The 25,354-nt window shown below is 45.3% G+C and overlaps 1 protein-coding gene across 3 annotated transcripts in view; it reads left to right on the plus strand.

The window, feature by feature from the left end:
• The first annotated feature begins 4,328 nt into the window (after window positions 1-4,328).
• BRD3 (bromodomain containing 3) overlaps window positions 4,329-25,354 on the plus strand; it is a 39,480-nt gene continuing 18,454 nt past the window's right edge. The window contains exons 1-3 of one of the 3 annotated variants that reach the window (XM_064727407.1): window positions 4,329-4,719; window positions 23,221-23,547; window positions 24,781-24,918. In XM_064727407.1, the coding sequence (XP_064583477.1) occupies window positions 23,347-23,547; window positions 24,781-24,918 (339 nt within the window). In that variant the 5' untranslated portion in view covers window positions 4,329-4,719; window positions 23,221-23,346. Of the gene's footprint in view, window positions 4,720-4,952; window positions 5,012-7,319; window positions 7,463-23,220; window positions 23,548-24,780; window positions 24,919-25,354 lie in introns of those variants that run through there. The other 2 variants (XM_064727408.1, XM_064727406.1) reach the window with 2 other exon arrangements.

The following is a 25,354-nucleotide window of genomic DNA, read 5'->3' on the forward strand; positions in this document are numbered from 1 at the left end:
AGTGATTCTGTGACTCTAAATGCTGATGTTTGACCCGTTTTAACACCGAGAGGGTATCTGAGGCAAGGTGGTTTTCTCAGCGTATCGTCACACAAAAAGCCCTGACTCAGAAAAGTGTTTAATTCATCAAGGCCAAACAGCCCAGTTACAGTTAAACATGTGTTTAAGCACTTCTCTGGAGAGCAGTGGGTTATTTCTGAACCCACACGTTGCAGTCTGCTTTCACTTAAGAGGGAAGCAAAGGAGACGTGTGTCATTCACTGGCCCTTTAACACAGGAAGAGTTTTGGCTTCCAAAAATTCTAGTGGCAGTTGAGAAAGGAAAAGATGAAAAAAACCTGTGGTGTAGTGAAGCCAAGCCCTTCTCCTCCAGCCTGGAATCCTGCAGCAGAAATCTGGAGAATTAGCCCTGCCCTCTAAACTCAGGGAGGTAAAACACAGAAGAGCTGCACAGTCCCCTGAACAATATTAGGGAACAAATCCAGTTAAATCCCTGGTGCTGATTCTTCCAGATGGCTTTGGCTTAATGTTTTCAGTATTTTAAACAATATGAAATAAAATGGGAGAATGCAAATCAGCAGTATAATGCTATTTATAGAACTTGCTTGTGGCAGGGTGTTTTTTGTTTCTTTCATGTTGGAGATAAGTTTGTATTTTGCCTCTCAGTGCCTGCTTTGGGAATTTTTGCCTGATATTTTTCTATATATTTTATATTTTTTTTAATATATATTTTCTATATATTTTTATATGTAGAAAATATAAATATGTTTATATATGTGTAGAAAACACATATATGTGCATGTATAAAAATCCTTATCTGCTGTGAATAATACCTCTCTGGAACTTGAAAAATGTAGCCTTGACTACAAATTAAGTGTAATTCTAAACAACCCCTTAGCCTCTAAGTGTCCTGGATGTTTTTTTAAACTAGTTTAAAGTATGATAAACTCCCTTTGGCCAAGTACCTGATTCCATGCCAGGCAGGGTTTTTGATAGCATGGAGCTTGCAGAAACAGCACGAGCAGGGGCATCTCTTTGGGACTGCAGAACATCCCCAGGGCTCTGCACAGACAAAAATTTGGATTAAATTTCACTTGATGGTTATGAATCTGTGTGGGTATTTCTTGTTCCCCTGGCCAGGCTTCCACAGCTGGGATCAGCAGGATGTGACATCTGTCCAACCTCTGGAAAAGCGTGGGGCTTGGCAGGCTTCTCCCTCAGCAAATCTTTCACTCCCTTTGCTTCCAAACAGCCTGAGCTTGGGGATGTGCCAAGTGCACTGGCAAAGACACCTGTCCCAGGTGTTTGTGGGAGAGCAGCTTCCCATGGTGGTGAAAAGGAGAGGAAAATGGCTCAGATTGGAAGGAATTGGCTGCTCCCAGTGTTACTGGGCTCCCTCTGGGTGCTTTCCAGGCTGTGGCTCCTGCTGTCACCAATGTGTGATTCTGTCCCAGGTTGCACCGAGGCCAGAGCTAACCCAGAGCTGACCCAAAGGACCTTTTTGTTTGGGGAAAAGCTCCCAGGAACTTCACTACAGCCTGGACCTGTTCTTTAGACCTGCCTGCTGCAAACCAGCTCGTGCTGAGGTTTGTAGTGGTGAGTAATCACACAAGCTGTGTGAGCCCATGTTTATGTTTTGGCACAATTAGCAATCTCAGCTCGCATTTTTATTTGCTTGGGCCCCTCAGCAGACAGAGGAAGCGCAGAACAGACTCGCTGTGTGTTACACTCTGCTCCAGAAACAGGCAGGAAGAGCTCAGGAGAGACCTGCTGCATCTTTTAGGCTTCTAAAGAGCAGCTGATCCCTGACACAGAGCTGTTTCTGGGTGGTTCCTAACATTCTGCTCTGTTTTTTTTCCTTCCCTAAATCCCAGATACATCACATTCATATGTTTCTTCTGGGATTTAAAAACAAACACTGAACCTTTTCCAGGATGATATTTCTACCTCCCCCACCACACACTTAAGCCTTGCTTGCATCATTGCCAACATTTGTTCATTTAAAGCTAGGAAATCTTAGCCCAGTGGAGAGCAGGTAGGATTGGAATCTTCCTGCCTTGGGAGGGATGTGTACAAACACTTAATCCAGGCATGAGGGGCCTGGAAGAAGTTGAAGAACTCATTTCAGTGTAAGATCATTGAACACTGCATGTATCAAACCCTTGTTAGCAAAGACCTGTAAGAAACATGATTTTGAAGAGCAGGTTGGGAGTCCTGCAATGTGCAATTCATTCAGCACAAATCCCCCCCAGTGCCAGCCCCAGCCAAGCTCCTGCACTGAGGCTGCTGATTTGAGAGCCCAGGCTGAGTCACACACGCTCTGGCTGCCAGACGTGATGACAGCCTGCCTCTCCCAGCCACTTCAACTGGAGCAGCAGGTTCTCAGCACTTGTGTGAATCAGGAGCTTTGTTCTTTGGCTGCAGCCACAGTGAGGGGACAGTTCAATGCAATCCACTCACAGCCCTGAAATAGTTTTAGTGAAATCTATTTATTACTCGTTGTCATTTGCAGATCAAGATGTTTGAAGGTGTTACTGTTAGAGGATCTCTCTGCCATTCTCTCCAGTCTCTGTGAGGGGGGCAGGAGGAAAAGTAGGGAAACACAGAGGAATCCTTTAGGGCTCTGGCATGTTCCAGTGTCTGCCAGCTCAGTAACACACACCATTCACAGCCTTGCTTACCTGTGCAAACACTGTGTTCACAGCAGGTGCTGGGTCTCCACATCACACTGAATGTCCAACAAAACCATTCAGGTGCAGGTAATTTCCAAAGGAACGTTTTTAACTATGCCCAAAGTTTCTGGGCAGTTTCTTTTCCATTCCTAAATTCTGTGCTCATGTCCTTCTCTCTCACAACAGTTTAGGCCTTTGCTCTGCCTCTTTCCTTACATATCTTAGCCCACTGTATCCCAGTCTCCAGCTCCTCCAAATAAAGCTTTTTGCTGCCTCCTGGTAAGACACATCATAGTCAGACAGGAGATTTTGTGGGCTCTTCATGCCCTTCCTGTCCATTGCAGTGGAAGCACTTCAACTCTGCTTCACTGGATTGGGAACTTCCAATCTGGAAGAACTTTATTTAAATAATCTCCTCTGGACCCCCCACTGGATATTGGCTGACTTGAGAGCACCATTCAGATCACAATCAAAACTCCTCTTTGCAGATGAACATATACAAGATCCTTCAGGTCTTGGGTTGCTCAATTCTTTCCTGTCTTCCCTTCAAAGAGCACATTCCTGTGCCTTTTGGGGCTTGTGGACATCCTGGCTTCCCAGTCTGGGGGCTCTGCTCACCCCTCTCCACATGAAGAGGGAACACTGAAGATCCAAAGCCCTGCAGGCACTGACATTCCTGGGAGTGAGGAGCCAGGGTGGCCTCACCAACTGGTGTGTCCAGGCTCTCAGAACTACAAAGAATGAGTCAGAAGAGCTGAGTCCCAATTCTGCCTCTGCCCGTGATTCTCTGCATCATCATATTCCCTCTCAGCTTCCTCAGCTGAAAAACAGGAGTCATAATATTTCCTTACTTACAAAAGCTGTTAGGAGGATTATTGCATTGTTGTGAATTCCACAGATGAAAGGTACTACAGAAGAACAAACTGCAATTATTGTTTCAAACCTCTGCCCTAATCCTGTCATCCTTAACTTACTGAATAACACTTACTCAATCGAGGAAATCCTGCCACTACACTGAAGATGATCATTGGAAAAGATGACTCTCTGTTGTAATAAGAGCATTTATACCCTTGTGTTCAACACCTTTCTGCCTGACACTGGAGTGATCTGAGTCATGTAATCTCCCCTTGCAGTGGGAATCTGTGGTTGTGATAGTGGAACAGGCAGAGGTAAAAATCAGAAGCTTGCAGGAAGTACCTGTGGCAAAGATCTGAAAAATTGGTGTTCCCAGCAGCCCCTGATGCCTGCTAAAGACTGTTGGGTGCACACAAGGCACTGAGTGTGATCCATCCTCCCAAATCTCATCTGTCCCACAAAGTATCTCCTTTTCTGCTTCCATCCCCTCTGGGTTTCAAAACACTCAACACTCCATGAGCAGAGAGGCAAAAAGTGCCAGTGTTTAACAGCCCTGAAAACCACTCTGGTTTTGCACAAATAACATTTTTCTTGTTGAAGCCTGTGCACAAAGCTTCTGAGATGGATGTAGATACCACTGGGCATTACAAGTTAAAAAGTACTGTAACAGCCAGGAATAAATACATGGCAGGTGTTCATTAACAAGACACTAATTGGGTAACTGGAGGTGCAGCATAAAAGACCACAGAGGCCAATTGAGAAGCTTTGGGTGAATCCTGGATGCTCCTCTGAGCTTGGGGAGCAGGAGGAAATAAAGAGCTGCTGCTGTAGGTTTCTGTTTTATGGAAAAGCTGGTGTTAAGGTGTCTCAGAAGAGGCAGCTGCTACACCTTGTGCATGAAACTGTGTGACAAAATCAGTTCAGAATTTAATTTAAAGATTACAACTCTTCCTCGGTTGAAGTGCTTTTACTTTGGCTTTGGTAACTTGAGCTTAAATGGTTCTGATTTGATTTCACTGTACCTCCTAAGGGGCTTATTCAAACTGAGTCAGCCTGTGCCTGTTTGGCTAAACCATTATCTAAACTCACTGCCTTGCATAAAGAAGGCTTTAGGGATCCCAAAATATGTTTGCTTTCCTAATCCCTTGGAGGATGCAGCAGGGTTCTTCAAGCACAAGTCTGCAGACCTACAGGTAGGTGTGTGAGTGACTGCTGTGTTCCAGGTTGAAAGCTGATAGTGGTGAAATCTCTGGGGACACTTTCCCACGTGAATTGTTTTGCCTGCTCAGCCTGCTGCATAATGAACATGACAATTTGGGATGAAACTCTCTTACACCCACCCTGGGTGAGATAAGGCAGATAAGGTGTAATTGGAGACTCCTTTTGGGTTGCAGTTTTGATGCACCCTTCATCATCGTGCTCCTGACAGTGGATTTGCAGTGAGGATCAAACCCCAATACTGAACTTGTGCCCATTCACTGTGAGGTGAGTGCCCTGCTGGCTTGGAGAGTTTAATGCTCACACAGAGTTTCTGCTCTCTGGCTTCTCTTGTTTCTGCCTTTCTGTCTGCACTCCCCAATTTCTGTCTGCTCTGTGTCTGTTGCTGGGGTTGCTGAACACTTTGCATTAGGAGACCCCTGTTCAGCTCCTTGTGGCTCTGCCAAGTCTCACATTGCAGCCAACACTTCTTTTGTTGCACGAGTTTGTCTTAAACTAAAATATAAATACTTTTAAAACCCAAGCTTTCAGATTATGATTTAGCTGAAACAGAGTATTTAGAGTGCATGGAGTCCATTTTTCCAAGTGTTCATAATGAACACTCAGCCCATTTCTCCCTGCCCCCTCCCTTGCAAAGCTTCAGCTGCCAACTTTTCCCAGCCCCCATGCCTAGAGCTGCAGCAGTTTTCATTTAGGGGCTCTTTGGTCATGCTCATAATTTGGTGTCTGTGTATGTTATGGCATTCAGGAATTCCTACTCTGGCTATCCCTGTGGGATCAGGGACATCCTGGAGCAGGACAGTGCAATCAAAAGAACTGCCCTGGCTGCCTTCAGCTTTCCAATGCTTTGATACACTTGTGGTCTTTTAGATTGCCTTAAAAATGGGCTTAGAGCAGAACAATGGTAAAAAGTGCTCAAAGTCCTTCCCCTTACTCACAGATATTTGGAATTCAGGACATTGTGGGCAGGGCAGAGTTCAGGTGGTGTTTCAAAGGGATTTCCTCTCCTTTTGGCAATCAGGCTTGTGAACACTAGCACGTGAATTGTGGTGGTTCTCCTTAAGTAGACCCAGAATGTAATTTTTTCTTGCTGCTTGCATGGTTTGTGCTCCTGCAGAGACCATGTGCTCTGGGTGGGGAGGTGACTTTGAGGTACCTGGTGGTCAAGTCAGAAGGGTCAGCTGGCAGGAAGGAAGCCCAAGTCTCACACACTGACCCAGAGCGGGGTTTGGGTGTTGATGCAGATACACCAAATGCTGCCTTAGTAAATGTATCCCAGAGTGGCAGAGTTGTGAGCAAGTTTCTGGTTCCTGAATTTGCACAAGCCTTGAAGTTGAGTGCCAAAAAGCCTTTTTTTGGGGGAGTTTGGCTAAGGCATGTGCACAATATTGGTTCCATCCTGAGGCAGCTGCAAGCCTGGCTAAATGGAATTCTCTTAAGCCTGTACAATCTTTCTGATTATATCATACCTCTGGAGAAATTTCAGTCCCATTGGTTGTGTTTTTCTAAAGCTAATCTTCTGGAAATAAGGTCTTTTAGTAAAACTGCCTTCACCTTATGGTTACAATAAACTGACTTATTAATTGGCATCAGCATGTGGCTGTCTGAACCAGCAGCGTGGCAGCCTCTGCTGGCACACGTGTCCACAGAGAAATCCCTTCACTCTGCCTTATTCCATCTTGGCACTCAAATGTTCCCCTCATTTATTTTCCAACAGCTCTATTATATTTTTTTTTTCTGCAGCAATTCAATCATATTTTGGCTTCTAACAATTTTTTTTGTTTTAACTTCTGTTTGCAGTTGTGGATTTGCTTTAGGACATGGGCTGTGTGTGTCTGTTACTTGGAAGTGTTTTTAACAGCGCTGATGTTTGTTGATGCTTTTATGGTGGTGTGCTGGTGAAATTCACATTGTTGTTATTGTATACGTTCGATTAATTTCTGTTGTTTTCAGCAGTTGACAATGTTATGAAATTCACCAACCAGCGCAAACTACATCGGGCTGTGGGTTTCCTTGATGGATTTTTTTTGGCCGCTCTCTACTCCAGCGTGCATCGGCGGCGGGCTATTTTTATTGCAGCTCGTATTAGTTGTTGCGTAATACCTGCGAGAGCGCATTACCCAATGCAAACCGCGATTAAAAAAAAAAAAAAAAACAAACAACACAACAAAAAAACAAGGGGGCGAGAGCAGTTGTGATTGCAGCACGCGTGGGTCCCACGCGCGTTTCCAGGCGCACTTTTCAGGCTCTGCTCGTAGCTCGGGAGGCGCGACGCGGGCGGCCGGGGGAAGCCGGGATTTTCCCCGGCCATGTCTGCCCGGGGGACACCCGCCCTCCGCCACCTCCGCGCGGCCCCGCAACGCGGCTTCCCCCGGCCGAGCCCCGCCGGGCGCTTCCCCCGCCGGGGCCGCGGCGTGAGGCGGCCCCGCCGCCCGCTGACCGGGGCATCACCCCTGCCGTTCCCGTCCCCTGCCCGCCGCTCCGGGGAGGGCAAGGGGGGCCGGGGGGAACCCGCCGGCTTGTGGGATTTGTAGTGCGGGCTGCGGCCGCCGCTTCTCACCCGGCCCGGCCCGGGACTACGGTGCCCACATGGCCTTGCGCCCCGGCGCATGAGCGCTCGGGCGCTGTAGCGCATCTATTATACTGCCTTGCCGAGGATAAAAAGAAGAGCAACTGGAGGGACTGTAAGGCAAACGTTGCTGGAGCTGCCGGGGCAAAGTAATCTATTTAATCTTTCCCTTTATTTGTTAGATGCTTGGGTGTGCATTGCTAGCACTGGGCCATGGTTTCTGGAGGGAGGGGGGCCGGGGAAGAAGGGGGAGGAAAGCAAAACCCACTTGGGAAAGGCCAATGCTGAATTTTTTTTTATTTTTTTTTTTCCCCTCCTCTCTTCTGCTCCTTCTTGTTGCGAGAGCCCCGCGTCGCTCCCCGCGGCCCCGCAGCCTTTGTGCGCCGCCACAATTGTAACAAAGCGCGGCGGGGCTGGCTGCAGCCTGGCCATTGATTTCCTCCCGGCCCCGCCGCTCCTGCCCACCCTTTTCTTCTTCTTCTTCTGCCGCTTCTTCTCCATCTTCTGCTCCCCCTCCCCTTCTCGCCGAGCGCCCGAAGACGCCCCGGCCGCAGCCGCGGCCCCGCCGAGCCCCGCGCCCCAACGCAGGACGGGCTTGCTTTGCTTTCTTTCTCTTCTCTTTTTTTTTTTTTTTTTTTTTTTTTTTTGGTTTTTCTTCTTCTTCCCCCTCTCTCGCTCGCTTTCCCTCGCTCGCTCTCTCTGCCCGCCATCTTTTGAAGGGGAAAATTAGGGGCGAAGAAAAGGAGGGCTCTTGAAAACAAGGAAAAAAGAAAGAGGGGAAAAAAAACCCAAAAAAAAACCAAGAGGGAGGGAAGAGGAGGAGGAAAAAAAAAAAAAGAAAATTTAAAAAATAGCGCGGAGGAAGGGGGGTGCTAGGCAGGCTCCAGCCCCCGGTGGCGGCGGTGCGCGGGTCCCGGCTCCCGTTTGTGTCGGGCGCGGAGCGGAGCCCGGGGCGGCCCCAGCCCTGGGCCAGCGCCCGCCTGCTCCGGCCATTTCCCCGCTGGCTCGGGAGCTGGAAAAAGGTCTGAGCAGGCAGCGGATGATGGGCTGGAAAGTGCGCCTTTCGCGTGTTGTCCGCGTCCGCATGCATTTATTTGTGTATGTGTGTGTGTGTGTACCCAGCTGCTCCGCTCGTGTAAATATCCGGTGTTTACCAAACTTTTGCAAATAAATGGAAACCCAAGGGTTCGCTGCCTAAACTTGATACGCTTTCTAGGTGTAAAAAGAAACGCAGATCGCAGATTTATATATAGAAGTGTCACGCTATAAATAATGCTACCGATAATAAAATGTAAAACTTCAAAACTCAGCCGTCCTTCTCCTCCGTTTATACTTCTTGTTTGGGTTTGGCACCTCCCTGGGCGCTGGGGATAGAGCATTATTTGTAGCCTGCTTGGTTTCACTTTCAAACAAAGCTGTAGTGTTCAGGTCGCGGGTCTGTGTGCGTCTTTACGTGGTTGGGTCTCGCAGGGTGTTAATTCAGAACGTGTTTTCCTCCACAATTGACTTTTGACAACGTGGAGAAGGTGTTCTGTCAGGTTCTGTGACAGTCCCAGAGTGTGGCTGTTCCTTTCTGTTGATTTCTTCAGGAGCAAAAAGTTACTAAAATAAACTTGTTTGGATGAGCAAATGTGCTGGCTTCACTAATATTTCAAACTTTTAGATGTAGGTTTTGGGGTTGTTTTGTTTTGTTTGTTTGCCTTTTTTTTTTTTTTGTTACATCTTAAGTTCCCTGACACTGGTAAATAATAGCAGGTTAGGAGCTGACATAATTAGCAAAGCACACCTGCTGTTCCTTGCTGGGAATAGAGAAGCACGTTTTTAATATGCTTATTAATTTTTTTAATGTGTACGGTGTGAGTGTGCTGGGGGTGTGTCTACATGAAACTGGAAGTTTAGTTTTAAAGCTGCAACTGTTGTCTTTAATTCACACAGTGCTAAGCCAAGGTATTAGAGGGGACTTGGTGACTACCATATGTGCTGCAGGATCTGGGTGACAAGTGCAGAATAAATATGCATCGATCAAAACAAACAAGAAGTCCCCAAAGCAGTTTGGTTGCTTTACAAGCAGAAAAAGCCATGATCTGTATTGCTTACAACTCCCTCAGTGCTTGAGTGTTCTGTGAATGCAGGTCCTGCCTCCTGATCTGCAGATCACAGCACCAGCAGACTGCTGGCTGCCTCATTTTTTTAGCACAGAAGTTTGGGGAGTTTTTAATAATACCCTGGGAGGCTCCTGCTGAAACAGAGTAACTCCAGACCTCAAAGCCTTCCTTTTTGGAAAGAAGAAATGCTAAGATTGTGTATTTCTTTCTTTTTAGTCTGCACTGGATAAAAATACTTGTGCTTATTTAGTGTTTTGAGACAATGTTTAATAAAAGGATTGGGCAGGGGGTAACAGTCTTATACAATCTTCAGCAGAAGCTTGATTGCAATATTGTCTCTCCAGTGCTGAGACAGTAGCTATTGCACTGAAAGGCTTTTTACTTGTAGTGACCTATGCATGCAGAGTTTAAATTAAGAAAGAATGCACGTGCAATGTGAAGTGTCTGAGGGGTGTTTTCAAAGCTGACTCTGGAGTGTTTGTTCTGTTATCTTCACATAAAAACTAGGCTTCTGGAAATAAAACTGGTGTCATAGAAGCACCAAAGTGCTTACAAAAAGTTTAGTTCTTGTTGTTCAATAAGTATTTAGAGGAGAAGCATGTTGAAGGCTGAGTTCCAGCTCAGTAAGCGTGCTGGGCAGCCTTGTCCTTGCACTGCCTGTCTTTAAAGAAGGCTGATTTTGTTATTAGTCAGTGTCTGCAAATGCAAATGTTTCTGTGGGCTTCATAGCTGCTTGTGTCTCTGCACTGCTGTGTGCAGTGACAGAAATCACAGTTCTTGATAATCCTGCAAGAGGCCTCTTTGCTGAGTTAAGAACTGTGTGTTTAAAACTCATCTCTTAAAGCGGAGTGAGTCCAATGGGGGTTTTTGGTATCCTCAAACCTCACTTGCAGGCCAGGGCTGAGGTCTCTCCCTGTGAGGCTGAAGGCAGTGCACACACTGGGCTGGGACTTGCAGGAGTTTTCCCAGGCACATCTTTTACCTGCTGCGTGTTCTGAATGATGCTGTCTAATATTTACCATTTCCCTTGGAGGGGAGGCACTTGTGCAGTGGGGTGTGGGTTTCCAGCCAAGCCCTGCTGCACTCCTAGAATCTCACTCCTCCTCCCGGGAGTAATCTGGGAGCCTGATCTCTCTTGTTGACAGCACAAACAACTTGGGAGTCAAATCCCTCTCCTCGGCAGCAGCTGAGTGATGTACTATGGTCTCATATTTCAAAGGCTTAATTACTTTTACAAAATATATTGCTCTGTCTTCTTTGGTTAGCTATCAGGTGCTTTCAGCACAGGCAGAGCTACACTTTGCTAAATAAATGAACAGAGAGTGTTTTGCATCTCAGTGTTGTTGATTGTTTCTCTTTAATCCTGCTTGCTCCTTCTTTGCTAATTTGCAAAATTCATTAATCCTCAGTGGGTTTCCCAATCATTACCATAAGCCATATGTTTTGTTTTGTGTGTGGTGTTGTTGTGTGTTTTTTTGTTTTATTTGGTTTTGTTTTATTTCAATTTGCCACATTTTTCTTTAGTAGTAGCCCAGAACGGTGTTGCAGGCAGTGGAGTTGTGGGAGTTGGGCGGGAGCCATTGTGTGCTGTGCTGCTCAGTGAGCTGTCAGGACATTTTGGAAGGGTCTGTGCATCTCCAGCTTTTCATTCCACAGGATCTTACTGCGACATCAGCGTTGTTTTGTCAATCATTAGTGCTTGTTGGAGGTGAAAAACTTTCTGTGAAAAACTCTTTAACCCACTTGTTGCTAAAGCCAGTGTTGTAAGAATGTAAATTCTTCTGGAGAGCAGTACAGAAGTTCTCTGTAATGTGCTGTGTTTTCTAGCAGTCCTTTTCCCTTCTTCTTGATTAGATACTGACTGAAGGAACTACTCACCTCTGTTTTGGGTTCCTTATGCACCTTTCCAGGCCTTGGTCTCTTTTCAGGAGATGTTGTCACATTTGGAAGGGTTTCAGCAGTGTGGATGACCTGGTCAGAGGAGTTTGTTTTTCTTCTTTCCCGGGAGCAGGGTTTTCTCCTCTCCACCAAAATTGCAACAGGTGTAGCAAAACCAATCTGAGGTGAAATTTCTGTGCTTGTGGGACTGATCTGGAAGAAATTTCCCTGTGTGCACTGATCCCATTTACTGTCAAACCTTGAGATTTAGACTCGGATGTGATTGACACTGGTCTGCTTTGGGAATAATCCTGTTTGCTCCTGCCTTTCCTTTAAAGAGAGAGAAGCAGGGAAGGATTGCTGTTCCACTCTTGAGGTTTACACTTGGAGAGCTTTCCTGACACAGCTGCAGTGCCATCCATGCAGAGCATGCACTGGCACAGAGGTACAGGCTGAGGTGTTCTCCATTGTGACTGACTCCTGCAGTAACCAAACCCTGCTTGGACTGAAGAGAACGCACATTTCTCCTGCTGGTACTTTGTCTTTTCAACTGCTCAGCCCATCCTTGTGTAACATCACAGAGGGTGCCTGGTTGGGGATCTCCCTTTCTCAAAACCCATCGATATGGCCATGCTGAGATAAATCTGTTTTCTAAAACTGCCCTGGTCCATTGGTTTGGCTATAAGCAAGTGCAGAGTTTGCAGTCCAGAGCTTTTTGCTGGGAGGGGCTGTAGGATGTAGCTGCCTTTTTGCTTACCAAGGCTGGTTTAGGAATTGTGTTGTGCTGTGAGCTGTAGTGAAAGTGGTAAATGGAGCACATGTGTAAGAATTGTCTGAGTTTAGTGGAGAATGCTGTTCCTTCCTGGAAAGCATTGCTCTTTGCTGTTCCTTCTGGAAAGCATTGCTTTTTGCTGTTCCTTCCTGGAAAGCACTGCTTTTTACAGCTTTGCTCTTGCTGCTACAGTCGTGCTCAGGATCTGTGAAATAATGTTGAAGTGCAGCACTTCAGTGAAGAGAGAGGGAATGTTCCTCTGAGTTTCCCCTGGAGTAAGAGCTTACCTGAGTGAGTGGGAGTGTTCTGGATCAGTGTATTCCTGTCCTGGGCAGGAACAAGCCACATGGGAATCCATTGGGATACTTGTGTCCACACTGCCATGGTCGTATTTCCTTGGACTTGAGCTTCATCCATATGCAGGAGCTCAGAGCAGCTTAGGGCCTGTGTGCTCTAAGCCGTGGGTGCTGTGAGCAGGAGCTGTGCTGGGGAGGCTGTGTCACCGTGTCCTTCTGTCCTTCTGCCCTCAGCACTGTTCCCTGGGGCTCTGAGGCAGTGGGGAGCACCTTCCCCCCTTTTCCTGGATCAGCAGCCTCTGCTCCCTGTATAGGGAGGGTAATAAACTTTAAGATCCAAATTTTTTGCTTTTTTTGCAGACTGTTTGGGGATTTAATTCAAGCTCAGAAACTGCTTTGATGCTCTCTAAGGGAGCCACAGCAGCTTAACTACCACAGTTTGTTCACACCTCAGCTGACCTGGAACTTCCTTGCATAGCTGAGCAAGTTTATGGATCTACCCAACCTTAGCAAAATCACTTTTCATCGGAAGTAGCAGAGCCCATAGAGCCTTTTGTGCTTGTGTGGCTGTGTTTGCTTTAAGTTAACCCACGGAGTTATTCCGGGACAATGTGCTTGTTCAAACACAGGGCACTTCAATTGCTTTGGAAACAGATAAAGCCGAGCTGGTGGGAGTGTGCACAGGGGATGAGTGGTGGTCTTCAATGGGAGGGTGCCTGCTGTAACAAGTGGCTGCTCTGCCTGCAGAGCTGCAGTCATTCCTTGCTGTGTGGGGCTCTTTCCCTGCCCCATTAGCAGCTCTAACGTTACCGTAGCTCAGCTAACAAGCAGTATATTTATGTCATGGTAATTCAATCCCTTCCATTTCATCCTTCATCCCCTTAAACTGACTTGATTGTTGTGTATTGATTTTAGGTGGACTTTGCATGGGAAAGGTGCAGCGCTGTAGTTGTAAACCCAGAGCATGATTTAAACCAGTGGCAGCTCATCCATTTTTACTACACTTGTAATGCTTTTTGTCCTGAAATTAACTGCTCTTTTTCAAAATAGTAACTTTAATCATTTAAATACATAAAAACAAATTTAAAAGTTAAGTAGGAGAAGGTGTTGGAGTACAAGAAGTGCATAAGGGAAGTTGTTGATGAAGATATTTTCTCTAATGAATCACTTTGGTTCTGCTCTGTACAGTGAAATGCTTCAAACAAGTTAACAGATGGATCTGGGTCTGTTTATTAGAAGTCTGTCTATGTTTGCATGGAGCTGCCCCTAAGGAGAACATCTGTAGCACTTGTAAATCATATTAATAATGCTGATATATGGCCTTGCAGAACTGGTGGTGTGAGGGAGAACTGCAGTGGAGGTTCTTGGCTCCACAACGCAGGAAACAACTCTTTAAATAGCTAATACAGAGGAATTAAATGCTATTTGCAAGGGCTCTGTATTTTATACTTTGCTCAGAGTACTTTCTGTACTTAGTTTTGTAAAAAGGAGGTGATCTTCCTGCTTCTGTAGCCTCTTAAACTCAGCTGGAAGTGGAATTTGACTGTATCTAACCCCCCTTCCCTAACAGGTGCCACTAAAGACCTTTTGGGTGTTGTGGTTTATCTTTTAGAAATGTTTTTAAAGAGTGCTGCAGTGTGGGCAAAGGGATAAAGCAGATGGCAGTTTTAGCTTTGCACTTTCTTCCAATGACAAGGAGTGTTGTACTTAGTCAAGAATTTGTTTCCAGAAACCCCAGTGATGGTATTTGAGCAGCCTGTAAATACAAGTTCCTTTGTGCTCTTGATTCTTTTTTCCACTTTCTTTAAAACTGGTGCAACCATAACACTGAGAAGGGGTTAATCTATAAATGTGTGGGAAAAGGCTAATGACTTTAATTGCAGATGGCAGTGGAAATATTGATATCCCCATTTTCCAAGTGGGGGATAACCAGCCTGCAGCCTGGGGTGTCAGACCTGTCAGCAGGCTGGCTTGTAGCAGGAATTTTTGTAATTCTGTGCAGGTACAGCAGATGCTCAGAGATGCTCTGCCCAGCAGGGAAGTAGTTGAGCTCTTGTGGCTTTTTCTTTTCCTTTTTTTAGACTTTTCTTCAAAAAGCTTTCTGTCCAATAATCTCTCTTTTTGGAAATCAAAGTGCAGAGAAAGAAACAATCATGACAAAACCTGTTGTGGAGAGGCTCTGTGTCCTTTATTCACTGCATGCTGAATCAAACAGAGCGAGTTTGAGGCTTTTCCTTGTGCTCTAAAAGTACACAGAGCACCTCAGGCTGATTAAAAAGAGGAAGGCCTGACTTTTTCAGGACTCAAATGTTTAACTGTGTGCATCACATCCTTTAAAAAGCAGAAAACGAGGGTGTAGATGTAAAATAATCCCATCAGGAGTTCTGGACCCTGTATGGGTGTTGCCATGTTCTGCTTTACTGGCTGTACCTAAATGCTGCTGCTGTGCATGCATCGGCTGAAACTTGGGACAGGGCCAGAGTGTGTGTGGGTTTTTTTGTTCTCATTTCAGTTAGTTTGGTTTGTTTTTAATAATTTATCTGAAATACAGGGTGCTGACCTGAAATTGGCAGAATGGTTTGCTGGAGTCACAGGATGAGTGCTCAGGAGTGTCACTGTTGGAGAAGGGAGGCTGTAAAGGAATAGGGGAAATGTGGGAAATCAGATATGGAGGCAGAGCCCTGAAGGAGATGGGTTATGAAGCTTTAGCCTGTAGTTCAGAAAAGTAGTCTGGGTGTGATCCAGCATTTAACAGCAGCCTGTGGTCAATCACATTTTTAAACTGCATGAAACAGGGAGCTTTCACTTCTGTCTCCTCACTCTGTTCATCCCTCCTTTCTCTTGTCTTTCTCTATGTTTTGTTTTCTCCCAGAGGGGGTAGGTTAGCTGCCTGCTTCCTCTTGCAGTTTATCTGCTTGGTAGTGTTTGTATCTGTTTCTATCCACCAGTTTTGTTTCCTGAAGGAATACAAGCAGAGGCAGCCCCAGGCTGACTTCTGCTGGAGCCACTGAGTATCAGGTTAAGACTATTCAGCATTATCATCCAGTTCTGAAATGATGAACAGCCCCAGCTTGCTGCTTGTCACTGGGGTGCTGTGTCCAGGATGGACCTGTTGCTCCTGCACTTTTAGCTGGGTGATTTCTCCTTAACAGCTCTCAGCAAGTGATTTTTCTTTTGCTTCATGTGCATTTTCTGATGGCTGGGCAAGCAGGAATTCAGAGATTCACTGCCACTGAGATCTGTTACAAGCACGTTCAAGCTGAAGGAACATCAGTTTGTCACACAGTTTGTCTCCCACTTTCAGAACAGTTGGTGATGCTGATGTGAAGGATCTTAGAAAGGGTGATTGTGGTTCAAACCCAGGTGAGAAAATGGATTTGTAGTTCTGGTTGTCCTTGAAGTGTGGATTTGAATGCAAAACCAGAGGTGAGTAGAAATGGAAGAGTGGATTCTGTCCCTCTGTGAAGCTTAAAGTGATGGTAATTCCAGAAACAGAGAGAGGTGGAATAACAAAGAAGGCATCCAGCAGACAGCATTTGTGCCAGTTCTGAATTTGCAGAATTGCCCAGCCTGCAGAAGTTGTGACTGAGTCTGTGGAGTCTTTTGCTGTGCCCTTCAGCAAGCCTTGAATTTGAGGTCACCCGAAGTTTTCCACTCCTTGGCCATTTTTCATATAAACATGGAGATATCTCTTCTTGATTAGGTTGCAATTTCTTTTTGTGCTGTTATAGGAAATGCTATGGCAGGGAACAGGATCTCCTTGTGCAGTGGGGTTTCTCTTGCTGGGATCCTGTTCTTCTGCAGGTCTGGGGGGCACTGACACCCCCAGCTCTCCCAGCCATTGTGCCTGAGGCAGTGGCAGCACCCACACTTCTGATCAGCCTGACAGGAGTCTCCAGCCCCAGATGTGCAGCTCTGAACTTCCCTTATCATTTTACCTCTCTCTAACAGCTGGAAAAGGAATTGACTCAGGTGGAGAAACCACAAAGTGTGCAGAGCTGAAGTTTGTTGCTGCCTGTGCTTAAATCTTCCTTAGAAAGAGGTTTATCTTGATTGACCAATTAGTTGTATCTTGCAGGGGATAAGTCTGCAGAACCCTCTGTGGTGAGGTGCTGAGCCACAGAGACCTTGCAGCTGAGCGAGAGGGGAAAGCTGCTGAGCACTTTGCAGGATCAGCCTTGAAGTGGTGCCTGAATCCCAGAGGCCTGGGCTGCTGCCTGTGTTGTGGTTTGCACTGCACTTCCAGTGTGCCCTCAGCCACATTCCTGCCTCCCTCAGCTCTCCTGCCCCTCGTCCTGCTCCTGACACGTTGAGAGCATGGATGGTATGTGGCCGTGTGCCAGCACCTTCCCAGTGCTTCCTTTTTGCCTGATGTCCCAGGCTGCAGGGCTGCTGCTCCATGGGGGCTTTTGGGGGGCTGCAGTCACCCCTACAGGTGCTAGGAGTTATAAGTGTGCAGTGCACTGGCTAGGAGGGAAAATCTGCTCCAAGCAGGATCTTTTGGCTGTCTGGTTTCTCCCTGGCTCTGCCCCCCGTTAGGTGCTGTGGGTTCAGCCCTGTGGGTCACACAAGGTAATTCCATTGCGTCTCCACCTTTCCCCTCTGGGGGAAAAATGGCACGAGCAGAGTCTGCCCAGACATGTGGTTATCCCAAACACTTCACTTGCTATGCCAAATCTCTTATGTAAAAGCCCAACAGTTTTTTTTTTCCATTGCCATAAAGGTGTAATTTGTGTATCTTGTGAGAGGCACAACCACCAGCCTTTTCCTGTTAGCACCTACCCATTCCCATCCTGCTGATTTGGATGTGCAAGCCACCAGCTACTCCAAGTACTCTGGAACCTGGTCATAGATCTCATTTATTACAGCTGAGCATTAAGTTAACTTTTCCATGATAGGCCACCCAGTTAATTTGCTGAAATACCTCCTGGCTGATTTTTTGCAGGTTCAGTTCAGCTTATCTGAGTCCAGACCTTACTGCAGTCAGGTCTCAAGGCTGGCTGAGCTCCTTCAGTCAGGAATCCAACACAGAGTGAGCTGTGTAACCACTCGCTGTGCCTTCCTCCTGCAGCCTTTTTAACAGAACTCTGTAACTCAGGAGCTTGCACAAAACCAACATAGTCTGAGTTGAAATTTGCCTCTGTGTTTTCCACAAAAAGCAGGGCAGGAAGAGATGTCCAGAGGTCATTCTGTCCTTCCCAGTGCAAAGGAAGGTCAACCATGCCTAATTCATTACTGACATTGGTCACTTAAAGCTGTTACCAAAGCTATGAAAATGAACTTGGTTTAGTGTTAAGCATCACTCCCTGCATTTGAAACTGCAGCCTTTAGAAATCCATTGAGCCCCATTTGATTTGTGTGTGCTAAATTCCTGCTCAGACTTGATCAGAAGGTGCTTCCTGTGGCATTAGTGACTTGGGGGAGAGAAATACTCTGGCCTCAAATTATCAGAAAGTCCATCACTTTATTTGAGGTGCCTATAACAGTGTTTATAAGTCTCCAGTGCTTTTATAAAGTGACCTTTAGCTACTCCTGGGTTTGAAGGCATTTAATCAGAGATCTTACAGCAGTGTGATTTGCTGGGAGCACTGAGTAGGCATCAAAACTGAAGACCTCATAAATTCCCAGTTACTCCTGGCTGATTCCTACCTACTGGTTAGGCTCCTTACTGAGGAAACACCTGCTCTTATAATAGCCAAGGAGAGAGCAAGGGTAGGAAAGCCATCTGCATAATCTAATGAGCATTAAACCAACCAAGTCAAAAGCCAAGGAACTGACTTAATCTGCTGTGATCTTTTCCCCTCCCTCGTGCAGAGGTGAGCTCAGGACACAGTTGCATCTCCCAGTCTCAGGATGTTATTAAGGCAGTGCTCAAAATAATATGCATGAAAAGCAAATCTGTGATGTGTGGAATTAATGATTTGGGAGACAGCAAGGATGGCTGAGTGGACTTGGAGAGTGCTGCAGTGTGCCATAGGAGCACTGCAAGCCAAATTCCCGCTCCTGCAGGGAAGCAAAGTGTAAATCCCAGTGTCTTGAGGGGGTGGCATGTTGTGTGTAGTGTGTCTGTCTGCCAGGGCAGGGTTGGCTGATAAAGCAGCTCGTCTGTCCTCAAGTCTTGCTCTCAAATTGCACATCCCTTGTGTTTGAAGGCACCATCCCTGCTGACATGTTAGTAGGTACTGAGAGCTGCCTGAAGTTCAGTTCCTCTGTGGGGCTGGGAAGGGAAGGAAAAGGAGGAGGAAAAGGAGACATCCACAAGTTTTGTTTCCTTTTGAGGAGATTGATGTAACCCTTAATTTCTACAGCCATAGAATGAAATGGGTACAACCCTCATTAATAACCTTCCTTGACTTTGTATTGACATTCAGAAGTGCTAAACCTCTCCTGCAGAGAAAGTCAGGGCAAGATGACCAAGGCTGGGCTGCTTCTCTCACATGGTGACCAATCTGAGCAAACTTCCAATTGTTGGGAAAAAAGAGATTGAGAATCTGCTTTGGAGGCTGCAAGGAGCAATGCTTGGAGGACACTGCTCTGGCTGCCCTGCTGGCAAATTTTGGGTCTGGCTGCTGAGTGGGGCGCTGTGAGCAAGTCATGGTGTAAAGTGTGAGTTGTGAGCAGCAGCCCTGTGAGGAATGAGCAGGGTCTTTGTGTGTGCAGAGTGTGAACTGCTGAGGGACCTTGGTCTCTGCCCAGCCTCTGTGTGCTACTGTAATGTAAATAAAAATGTGCAGATAACAACGAGGTCAAGGAACATCTCTCAAACTCGATAATTTTCCCTGATGGGAAGATTTATGTGGCTGTTTCTTTGCCGAGCTGGAATTCTGCCAGATTTTGATCAATGTCCAAGTAACCATGCAGAAATACTATACCAAGGAGAGGGGAAAAACAAGGAGTTGTGGGACTGCCAGGCTGCTGTTATGTTTGTTTAATTATTTTATTAAAAAGAAATTAAATAATATTTAAGGTAGTAGTAATTTGAATTGAATAGTTTAGAAAATATATAAATAAGGGATAATTAGGTTTTAATAATAGCACATAAGCAAAAGATACTGTGGGGTACGGAGGGCAGAGTTTTGGGATTTTTGTTACTTTACGTGCAAGTTTGTTAAGTGAAAATTATTTTTTATATGCTATGTGTTAATGTTATTTTTTCTCATTTTTGGTTTGGTTTTTTTTATTTTTGTTTTTATTATTACTTTTATTATGCATGCTTTACTACTTGGTTTGGTGGTCGCACAAGTCTTTGGGCGTTGTTTTGGATGAAGACTTCTCTTTTTTTTTGTTTTTTAATTTACTTTTGGGTAACACATGTGCACTAAGCTAATATAATGTAAGTTAAGACTAATGTATTACTGCATTTACATATTAAGGTAATAAATTTCTTATAATTAGTATTCATCCTACCTAGCTGGGTTTTTTGATGCCTGGTTTGCCACACTGAGCTTAAACTCCAAGACTTAAAACCTCCCTTCTTTGAGGTTTTAGGTTTTGTTTTTAATTACTATCTCAAATTGAATAAGAAGGAAAAGCAGTGTTCATTCTTTGTGTATGACAGCACTTCAGGGTGTATTCTAAACTTGCAATATCAAAACCACTTCTGCAGACAGAGAAATCAAGAATAGCTCCTGCTACTTGAACATTATAGGCCTGAGGAGCAGGATAAGTAGTGATTCAAAAATTAAAATTTATGAAGATTTTACTGCAGGGCTAAAAGAAATCTCACCTTAGCCCCTCACTGAAAGGTGCACATGGTGTCTGGTTTTGGCAGTCTGTACAGTGATGTCCTGAGTCACTGTCCCTAATAGTTGAAATATTTCTTGATACCAGTGCAGTTTCAGAGGGTGCTTAGACGAGAGCTGTGTAGTTCAATTCTACCTGTAGTTATGGAATAATTGTAAAAGCTTGCTTAATTTTTGTGTGTGGCTCTACTGAAGTGTCCTCTTGGGTGATTTGTGTGGTAATTTGGGATGTCAGATGGTCAGAGCTCTCACTTCCCTCTCTTAATAAATGATGTTTCACATGGGCTAGATATCTCAGGCATTAATTTATCTTTAATTCAAAGCCATTGCCTTTTGGACATTTCCAAAGCATTTTTACCCTCATCTTCCAGATTCTTCATAGTCCTGCTTTTTACATTTATAAAAATGATACCATTTTGAGTTTTTAAAGGTAAAGGAATGGCTGTAGAAGCAAATTCTTAGTTTTAAAAATTACAAAGTATTCTATATCAAAGCAGCTTCCCAGCAAATGGTGAAGAAACTGCTGGACCAAGGGTTGAAGGTACAGTGAGGCACATTAAAGCTTTATTTATGGCAGGACAGTACTTCCAGGTAGCTATTTCTGTCTTGTGCAGGATCCAGCAGTTCTGTGCCAGTGCTGCTGGGAGCTTTGGAGCCACTTTGGGGTGTAAAACCCAGTGTGTTGGAGCAGGGACCTGACCAAGTTGGCTGTCATGGTTCTGCCCCTCCTTGTTTTGGTAATGTCCTTAATTAAAATCCTTTCTGAGTTGTGTCACTGATGACTGTTCCATGCTTTTATGGACTGGACAAGGCTTGTTTAAGCTTGAGGATCAAAATGGCCCTGTGGGGAGGCAGTGCCTGTGCCAGGGAGTTTTCTCTGCTGGGTGGGGACAGAAAGGAGCTGCCACTATCTCCATGGCACAGGTGAGGAGCTGTGGGGTGAAGATACTGAAAGCCTTGGCTGAGGTCAGGGAGAAAAATTCTGAGAGATGTAGAAGCTATGGATCTGTGGTTTGTTGAATTACAGTTCGGGGATTTAATACAAATTAATTAAAAATCCTTATCAAATTGGAGTTTGAGAGGTAGGACATGAGGAAATTGAAATGAAAAGAGACTCATATTTAGCCTCAGGTTATTTAAAGGGAAGACTTAAGTTACACTTCATAGTTTGAAACTTGTGACCCAAATGCTCTCTGTGGGTGTTTTATTTCCCCTCAATCCTTGCACTGGATTCAGTTTGTTAATCAAGAAGACAGCAAACAAAATGTTTCAGTGGTGGTCACCAGGGACCTGCAGGCAGCCTTGCATTCTCTGGGATGATGGATGTTGCTCAGAAACCTGAATCCATGCAGGGAGCTCCCCAGGAGGAGACTGAGTGAAACTTCCCAATTACCCTTTTTTTCTTGTTTTTAATTCTTTCTCTATTTACCCCCCTCAATCTGAAGATTGAGTTTTGCAATATTTCTGCTGCTGCTTTGACTTGATGGAACACTGGGACAAAATCCTTCCCCAAAACTGAAATCCCAAATAACATTCTAGTTATGAAATTCCTTGTCCAGGGGATGCCAGCACCCCTTTTGGCTGCTTGCTGCTCACCCTGCCTGTCACCAGCAGCATGAGCACATGAGAAACCAATCCTTTTGGAGCTAAACTGGGCTCCTGAGATATCAAAAATCAGGGACCATGATTCTGGAGCTATACAAGAGAGTCCTGCTGGCATTTTTCTCCATCCTTGGAATGTAGTGGGTGTTGAACAAATGGTGGCAGCATCAGAACTGGACTTGGCTGTTCCCTGCACAGATAATCACATGTATTCACACAGGGCTTTGGTTTAGGTTTGTAGCAGTTCCCTCCCTCTCTGCTGCAGATCTGTTTGTTTGTACACAGCTATTTTAGTAAAATTTCCCCAAGTTAGGTATATGTTTACTTTTGCCTTCATCTAATCAGCAGCTCACAGGGTAAGTTGATGTTCTATATTTAGTGCAGATATTCAGTAGAGATGATTAGGGCTGTATTAATGCAGAGGTTTTTGGGTTTTTCCTAGAATGTCTCCCTGCTTTTACATTCCTTCTGTCCCTGCTCATGCTTCTCTGTTCAACCAAAAAGTATATTTGTATGGATTTCTAAACATATTTGAAATAATTTGCCTCTGGAAAGTGATTGTGGTCTGTTTGCCATGAGAAGAGTAGCTGCAGTCCTGATGTGAGCTGAAATATCCAATGTTTATGGAAGATGACATAGCAAAGCTGTTTACCATATGCTACACAAGGCTCGGTGATACTGGGCTATTTTTACCTCTGCAGTTTGCAGAGGGAAAACCAGAATACAATAATGCAATTTATGTATTCTCCTCTATTTCAATTGTGTCTTTGAGAGAGAAACATGACAGCACTGTCTGAGCCAGGTCACGGGATATCAGTGTAACACCAGTTATTATCTGAGCCTGGATCTCTAAACTTTAATATAAAACTGGGGTCAAAACCAGTCAGGTGCATGCAGGAAGAGGCATAATAAGACATTTATGAGATTCAAAGTGCAGATCACTTCAAATTGGGAAGTTTCTTGTGACACCTTTCACTCTCAGCAGTTCACAGCATCTCCTTCTGCCCCTTCTTTCATTTCCCTGGCCTGAGATCCTCTGGCAGGTGCTGTCTGCTGTTCATTGTGGGATTTCAGACTGCCCCTTGCACCAGGGCAGAGCCCTGTGAGCTGACTGGGACCAGGCAGCGTGGCTCTAGAGACAATGCAGTTCAGCTGACATGGAGCTGGAAGCTGTGGATTTAGCATCTTGCATCAGTGCATCCATGGAGTCTGCATTGCATCCTAGAGCAGATTCTTAGGTTGCCCCGAGTGTTTTCTTGACATGAAGATGCTCTCTGAGCCAGCTAAAGCAAGAACTAGTCCCATGGAGCTTGCTGTGTCTGCAGGCTTTGAATTTGGGAGTTCCACTGTCTCTTGGGCCTTGAACTGTTCCCATCTCCAAGGTAAACTGTGCCACAGGAACAAAGCCAATGGGATAAAGAGCCTGAGTTTAAATATTGTCCACACAAGAAATGTCACAACCTGCCTGCTTCAAAAACCTCTTTTTACACCCTTCCCTCTTTCTCTCTCTAGTTTGCTCTAGGTTGTATGGTTGCACCCTGGAAATGGGATGTCAGTCCCATTCAGGGAGCATAAAGGAAGAAAGAAAATCTCCCCGTTGCTGCCGCAGTGACAGCGAGTGAGAGCCCGAGCAGGAAGATGTCGGCAGTCGCCTCAGCCATCCAGGCTCCTCAGGGCCCCGTCAATCCCCCGCCTCCAGAGGTGACAAATCCCAACAAACCTGGCAGGAAAACCAACCAGCTGCAATATATGCAAAATGTTGTGGTGAAGACCTTGTGGAAGCATCAGTTTGCTTGGCCTTTCTACCAGCCTGTTGATGCAATTAAACTGAATTTGCCGGTACGTTTCTGTCGTCTTCTCAGCATAGAAAGCTTTGTGGTGGTCAGATGGTTTGATGCTTAGAGGGAATTCAGTGCTGGATTGCTTAGGGGAAATCATGCGGGATGCTTAAGGGATAATGCGATTGTTAGGGGGGAAATATCAGTGCCTGGGATTGCTTAGAGGGAAATATCAGTGCGGATTGCTTGGGTGAAATTCAGTCCCTGGGATTGCTTAGAGGGAATATCAGTGCCTGGGATTGCTTAGAGGGGAATATCGGGCTGGTTGCTGAGGGAATTCAGCTGGATGCTAGAGGGGAAATATCAGTGCTGGGATTGCTTAGAGGGGGAATATCAGTGCTGGGATTGCTTAGAGGGGGAATATCAGTGCTGGGATTGCTTAGAGGGGAAATATCAGTGCTTGGGATTGCTTAGAGGGGAAATATCAGTGCTGGGATTGCTTAGAGGGAATATCAGTGCTTGGGATTGCTTAGAGGGGAAATATCAGTGCTGGGATTGCTTAGAGAGGGAATATCAGTGCTGGGATTGCTTAGAGAGGGAATATCAGTGCTGGGATTGCTTAGAGGGGAAATATCAGTGCTGGGATTGAGAAGGGAATATCAGTGTGATGCTTAGAGGAAATCATGCTGGGATGCTTAGAGGAATTCAGTGCTGGGATTGTAGAGAGGGAATTCAGATGCTGGGATTGCTTAGAGGGGGAATATCAGTGCTGGGATTGCTTAGAGGGGGAATATCAGTGCCTGGGATGGTGTTGGGCTCAGCCAGTGGCTTCATGTGCAGCAAGACTCTAATCCAGAACAAGAAAATGACACTGCACAGCCCTACAGCATCCCCTAATCACAGCCTCTGCAGGTGCTCCAGACCAGCCCAGGGAGAAACTGGGTTAACAGGTGGAAATCTTTTAAAGGCCAAAATGCTCTTAAAATTAGAGACTGAAACTTTGAGCATAGTTTTAGCCAGGCCTGATAAACTTCTGTGAGTGCCAGAGGCAGCCTTTTAAAAAGGGAGGCAGAAATGCTGATTCCCAGACTGGAGGTTGTGTGTTTTGGAGACAGGTTCATAATAATGCTAAGGCTAAAAAGATACAAATTAGAAAATAAATGGAAATATATTTACATTTACAATTTCCACAAAATTTAGTGGGCTGTTTTTTAGAAGGGGGGATGAGGAGAAAGCAGGGGTTAGGGGGACTTCTGATTCAGTTTTGTTCACATCTTCCCTGGTTTTCCAACAGGATTATCACAAAATAATTAAAAACCCCATGGACATGGGGACGATCAAGAAGCGCCTGGAACACAACTATTACTGGAGTGCCAGTGAATGTATGCAGGATTTCAACACCATGTTTACAAACTGTTACATTTATAACAAGGTAAAAAAAACCCAGAAAGGCCTGTAGAAAACACCCACCTACCCTGTTACTGTGCAGGTTTTGAGCAGGGCCCGCTCTGGGCCCTCCTTGCAAGGATTTGAAATGCCACTAATTGCAACCATGTTACTTGAAATGCACAAAGCTGTCTTTGTGCTGCCTCTTTCTTCCCCCAGACTAGTTACAATGGCAAATATGCCTTTTAATTATAGGTAGATTTCTGTTTTGGGGTTATGCAGCAAGTTTTTATTCCTTTTATTGTCAGTTAGGAGTTTTCTGGGATGAGCTGCACTTAATGCAGTGCTCTGCAGGTGTTTTGAGGTGCTTTAATGCTGTGTGTTAGACTGTCTGGCACTGAATAGTTTCTGTTAGCAGCAGAAAGGAGTTCAAGAATCATAACTCTGTTCTTTGACTCTGTCTCCATAAATATGTTCATACT

The sequence above is a fragment of the Zonotrichia leucophrys genome, chromosome 17 (assembly GCF_028769735.1).
Source record: "Zonotrichia leucophrys gambelii isolate GWCS_2022_RI chromosome 17, RI_Zleu_2.0, whole genome shotgun sequence".
In the NCBI taxonomy this organism is placed as follows: Eukaryota; Metazoa; Chordata; class Aves; order Passeriformes; family Passerellidae; genus Zonotrichia; species Zonotrichia leucophrys.